The 4,935-nt window shown below is 30.2% G+C and overlaps 1 protein-coding gene across 1 annotated transcript; it reads right to left on the bottom strand.

The window, feature by feature from the left end:
- Positions 1-660: 660 nt before the first annotated feature.
- LOC130969751 (H/ACA ribonucleoprotein complex subunit 3-like protein) lies at positions 661-2,972 on the bottom strand. Its single transcript, XM_057895621.1, has 4 exons — positions 2,855-2,972; positions 2,329-2,406; positions 1,667-1,709; positions 661-900 (listed from the first exon to the last, which is right to left on the bottom strand). The coding sequence occupies exons 2-4, from the start codon at positions 2,380-2,382 to the stop codon at positions 803-805; spliced, it is 195 nt and encodes a 64-aa protein (XP_057751604.1). The 5' UTR covers positions 2,383-2,406; positions 2,855-2,972; the 3' UTR covers positions 661-802.
- Between the last annotated feature and the right edge of the window lie 1,963 nt (positions 2,973-4,935).

Genomic DNA, 4,935 nt, shown 5'->3' with positions numbered 1-4,935 from the left:
ACGAGATTTAAACCTCCGGCACTTGCCTAAGAAAACGAGTAAGCTAATCACTCGACCAACTCAAGTTGGTTTAGACACGGAATTTTTTCCACCCACTTTGATCTAAAACTTTCAACATGCATATGATCATCAAGTTCTTGGGTGATGGCCCATTTTCATCTAGCTTTCTAGCTACCTACGCCTCTACTTGACATGTTTTTCACGCTGCCTTTGACCCTGGGCATGTCCTTGCCATAAAGACCTCACGATTATAATCAGATAACATAAACTAACGGTTAATGCTCTTAATAGTTCTTGGAAAACCATTTATAAATCTATTTGTTCCTTTAAAAATTCAACAATTTAATTATTTTTTAAAAAATACTAACGTATTACTAAAATCTGCTGACGTGTGAAATAAAATTAACCACATCTCAAATTTTTAATATGCCTCCAGAAATGTATCAAAGAAACCAACCTAATTCACATTGATTCAACAAGGCATATTAATGTATGTGGCTACTATCTGAATCATATACTAGTTTTCAAGAAAGTAGAGACCTGAATTTGTGTTTAAACCCTTATTTTTCCTTTTCAGAGTTATGATATTCGTCATAAGTTTGAAAAATTGCACAGAACAACAAAAGATATACGAGACTTGTTAAGATACAGTCCTCAAACTAAATGTTCAACAGCTTAATTCATTTAACATTAAATGTGGCAAATAATATCTGAGATACATAACTTTCACACCAAGTCAAACAAGGAGCAAAACAAACAGGGAGTGAAAGCCGATGGCACAAATAATAGTTATGCATATATCTTAGTACTTGGGCGGTGGCTGCTGTGTTGGCAACAGACCAAAACGCTTCTTCAGAAGAACTCTTTGCCGGGAGTATTTGTCATCTGGTGAAAAACGTGCTGCATATCAAGAAACAATAATACACTCACATCAATGAACCAAAACTAATCAATTAATGCTGTTTCAAAAGCAAAATAAAAGGAAAGAGAAAAGAAAATCCACATAACTTATCCACTGAGAGATTCAACTTAATAATGCACCTAATCCTTATCTTGTTGCTTTTATTTTAAATTAGGAGGATGTTTAAGATTTAAGAAGATAAATTGGTATATCATTACTCTTAAAAATGAGCTTCAGATTGAACTATCATTAGCATTTCCTCTCATTTCAAAAGAGCTGCACTACATGTTTGATGTTGATGACCTGAGACTGAAATGAAACAAGGACTACAGCATACACTAATGTGTCTAAGTGCAAGGGTTAGAGGTGTTCTTGCACTTGCTAAAATAAGTTTGGCTCCTCTACCATGAATACGCAATACAAAAGGCACAAACCTCGATGACTAAGATATTAGTGAAACAGGACATGATCAGTCCCAATTATTAAGTTCCAATTTCCAACATGACTACCTCTGTACCGCATGTATAAAATATAAGTACTAGCCTTCAATAGAGCAACTCAGATTGCTAGCAAGAACGGATGACTCGAACTCATTTACAAGACTTACATATAAGTGGGGCCCTTAAATATATATTTTGATTTCTAGAATTTATCCAGAAAATATAAATGAATAAAAAAATAAATCTTCAGTTAATGCAAAAAAACATTGAACAGAGCAAGGGCAGCAGAGATAAACAACTACAGAGATTACTCATTTATAGCTACCTGGGTGAGCAGATTGTGTGGCCAAACCTAGTGGTGTTTCCTTCTGCAAACACAAAGCAGCTAACATTTAGTGCAACCTAAACTTCTACAATCAAGAGGCCACAATGTCCACACTTGTCTTTCATGCAATGAATTCACAAAGAGAAGGCCCAATTGACAATTGAATAATCATCGGTAGTATATCATTCGTGTCATCACAAAGCGATTTCTTTTATCTCGGGACACATAAAGCTTTGCTTAAAAGAACCAAAAAAGAAAAATTCAATGGCACATGTCTACAAGCATAGTTGTCAAATTTGCAAGTTAAATGTCTACAAACTTGCAATGTTTCAAACATCTTATTTATATCAATGTTCAGGTAATCTTATCATAAAAACCTTACGGGAGTTGTGGAGGGTCAATAATAAACAGCTTATCTATAACACCAAAATGGCACAAGTTTAGCACAAGACTTTGCACCGGAGTTTACTCTCAAGAATCATATATCATTACAACAATCAATTCAAATGGAGAAAAAATAGCATGATATTTTTGTTCAATACTTCCATGTTCTGAACTTAAATTAGCATTAACAAGTTGAGTTTTCGAACTACCAAGTTCAATTTAAAAAAGAAAAAATAAAAACATGTTACATTCTCAATATGGATTTAGGGATAATTTACCTTGGTAGTGTAAACTTTATCACCATTGTCATTTATGTAAAACTGAAGATACATTGTGGATAATATCTCAGTAAATTACTGCAATGGAAAAATACAAAACCTTGAGCATCAACATGCACATAAAGTAGAAACACCTAATAACAAATACAAGAATTATTTCTATACCTAGGATTTAGGGTTAATAACAGCAAAGTATGAAAATAATGAGAAATAATCAAGAGTCATGTGCATCTAACCAACTAGTTCACGATATACACTGAAATAAGATAGTAAATATATGCACATGGGTGCCTACTTGGAAATTGGGGAGAGTGTTCAGAGAAAAATTATCAACAAAAGAAAGTAATGAAAAATAGATTCCTTTTTCCAAAGAAATCTTGAAATCCTTTTTCATCACGCATAAAAATTATAATATAAAACATGACAAGATTTTCTCCAATTTATTCTTCGCCTCATTTTCTGACTGACCAAACAAAATAGAAGCAGAACATGCTAAGCAAATTGCCTTGAAGATTCATTGACTTACCAATTAGCTCCTAACCTTCAAATCGATCCTGCGCCACTTCCTTTTCACCTTCTGTGTGTGATTTAACTTTGAAGACTAGAACCCTAAACCCTAAACAAATTATTTATTTATATATTACTTTTATATTGTTGGATATTTCTCCTTGATTTTTATTTTTTATTTTTATTTATTTTTTGGTTTTCCTCGTGTAATTTCCGCAACCTTCAATAATTTTTATTTTGGGCCATTGTTTCATTAAGACATTAACTACCTTCTCAAGTTACAACCCAACAAGCCCAAGAAGTAGAATCTTAACGCCCAATCTTTAAAAAAATTGGAAATCTCTTGGGACAAAAAAAAAATCAATTGGCAAATAAAATGAAATAAAATAGATAATTTGAAAGTGCACTGCCAATCTGACCAAAAAAAAAAAGTGCACTGCCAATAATTTTGTTGATTGAAAAATAAATCATATCATTTTTAATTTATTCTACCGTTCGTATATGGGCCTTTTTTTTTAAAAAAATATATTTACCGTTAGACAAATATAACATTATTTATATTTTTACGTGGTATATAACAATAGATAGAGAGTACAATCTCGTAGATACTACCTACAATTTTTAAAGTGGACATTGAAATTGGTGGATCATATTGAAATAGTCTTCCAAATTCCAATTTCACTATTTTAGTCCCTAAAATTTGAAAAAATAGACCATGTTAATTTTACATTTATTTTTCGTCAACTGAATGTTAATGCAATGAGCGACATGACAGTTCTTATCACGTTGGATCAATCTGAATAAAAAAATCTCCAATCTGACAATCTCAAAGTCTTCCAATACCTCTATTTATACTCTTACGCCCTTTTCAATATGGATCAATCTCCAATCTCTTGCCCAACGACAAGAAGAATAAAAAGGAAAAAAAAGAAGAATGTTAACCTAAATGTTTTTATAAATTTGGGGTAATAAAAGAGACAATGGCTAAATTGGTGTAATAAGACTTATTTGCTACTTCAGCTACATAGCCGTTAGTATGTCCAACATGGTAAAGATTGTGTCATGTTGCTTACAATGTTATCGCTCAGTTGACAAAAAATGGTTATAAAACTAACGTAGTGTGTTTTTTTAAATTTTAGGGAATAAAATATTGTACTTTTGACTCGGCTAATGTCACTTTTATCACATACAAAATAAATTTAAAGAATTTTTTGTTGAAGAGAAATTTTTTGGCAGCAAAATAGAGTTATTTCGCATTCCAATGAAAAATTAGTCAACATGACATAAAATCTAATTTATCTTATTTCACTTCTAAAATAAAAGCTTAATCAACATAATCTAAAATTTAACTTTTCTAATTTAAATTCAAATAAGATATTAATTCTAAACTCTAAATCTAAATTTTATTATATATTCCTAATCTATATTCAAATAATATAACATATTCAAATGATTAAAATTATTTTTGTTATACAATATAAAATAAAATTAAAAAAATAATTTTACAGTCAATTAATGTTAGTATTATGCATTATTAGTTCATTCCTGCTTCTTTTTCTTTTCTTCTACTTTCTATCTTCGTCCTTTTTATTTTTTTTTTACTTTTTTATTTTTTTTTTCTTTCACTGTTTACACCATTCAAAAATGGGGGCATCTAGTGTACAGATGCATTTGTAAAGATTTTTGTCTTTTATGATTATTTGTTGATTTTAAAAGCGTATCACTAAAAGTGTTGCTTAAAGAGAAAGTGTTACCCTTAATCGTTAACTTGGCTCTGATACCAATTTTTAAAATGTAATTTCTATTAACTCTTCGTAAATTTTTAAAATGTAATTTCTTTTTCAAAATTTCTATTAACTCTTCGTATTTTGCTTTTATAATTTGTATAGATTTTAACTCTTCGTATTTTGCTTTTATAATTTGTATAGATTTGGTTGGTGGTACTTTATAATTTGCAGTTTCATAATCAAAAGTATTGACTGTTTCTACTATTACTAATTCTGATTTCATTTTTATAGTTTTTCAATCTTGTTTTAATTTATAATATTCTTTTTTGCATGGATTATTGTATATAAAATCTTTTATCTGTTTGTCCTTTTC

Source organism: Arachis stenosperma, chromosome 3 (assembly GCF_014773155.1).
Source record: "Arachis stenosperma cultivar V10309 chromosome 3, arast.V10309.gnm1.PFL2, whole genome shotgun sequence".
NCBI lineage: Eukaryota > Viridiplantae > Streptophyta > Magnoliopsida > Fabales > Fabaceae > Arachis > Arachis stenosperma.
Note: the sequence above shows the minus strand (reverse complement) of the source record. Positions and strands in the feature narration are given on the sequence as shown.

Coding starts and splice junctions, on each gene's coding strand:
- LOC130969751 (XM_057895621.1), bottom strand. CDS start 2,382: ATGTATCTTCAGTTTTACATAAATGACAATGGTGATAAAGTTTACACT. Junction 1,710..2,328: donor ATAAAGTTTACACTACCAAG/GTAAATTATCCC, acceptor TTGTGTTTGCAG/AAGGAAACACCACTAGGTTT. Junction 901..1,666: donor CACACAATCTGCTCACCCAG/GTAGCTATAAAT, acceptor CTTGATATGCAG/CACGTTTTTCACCAGATGAC.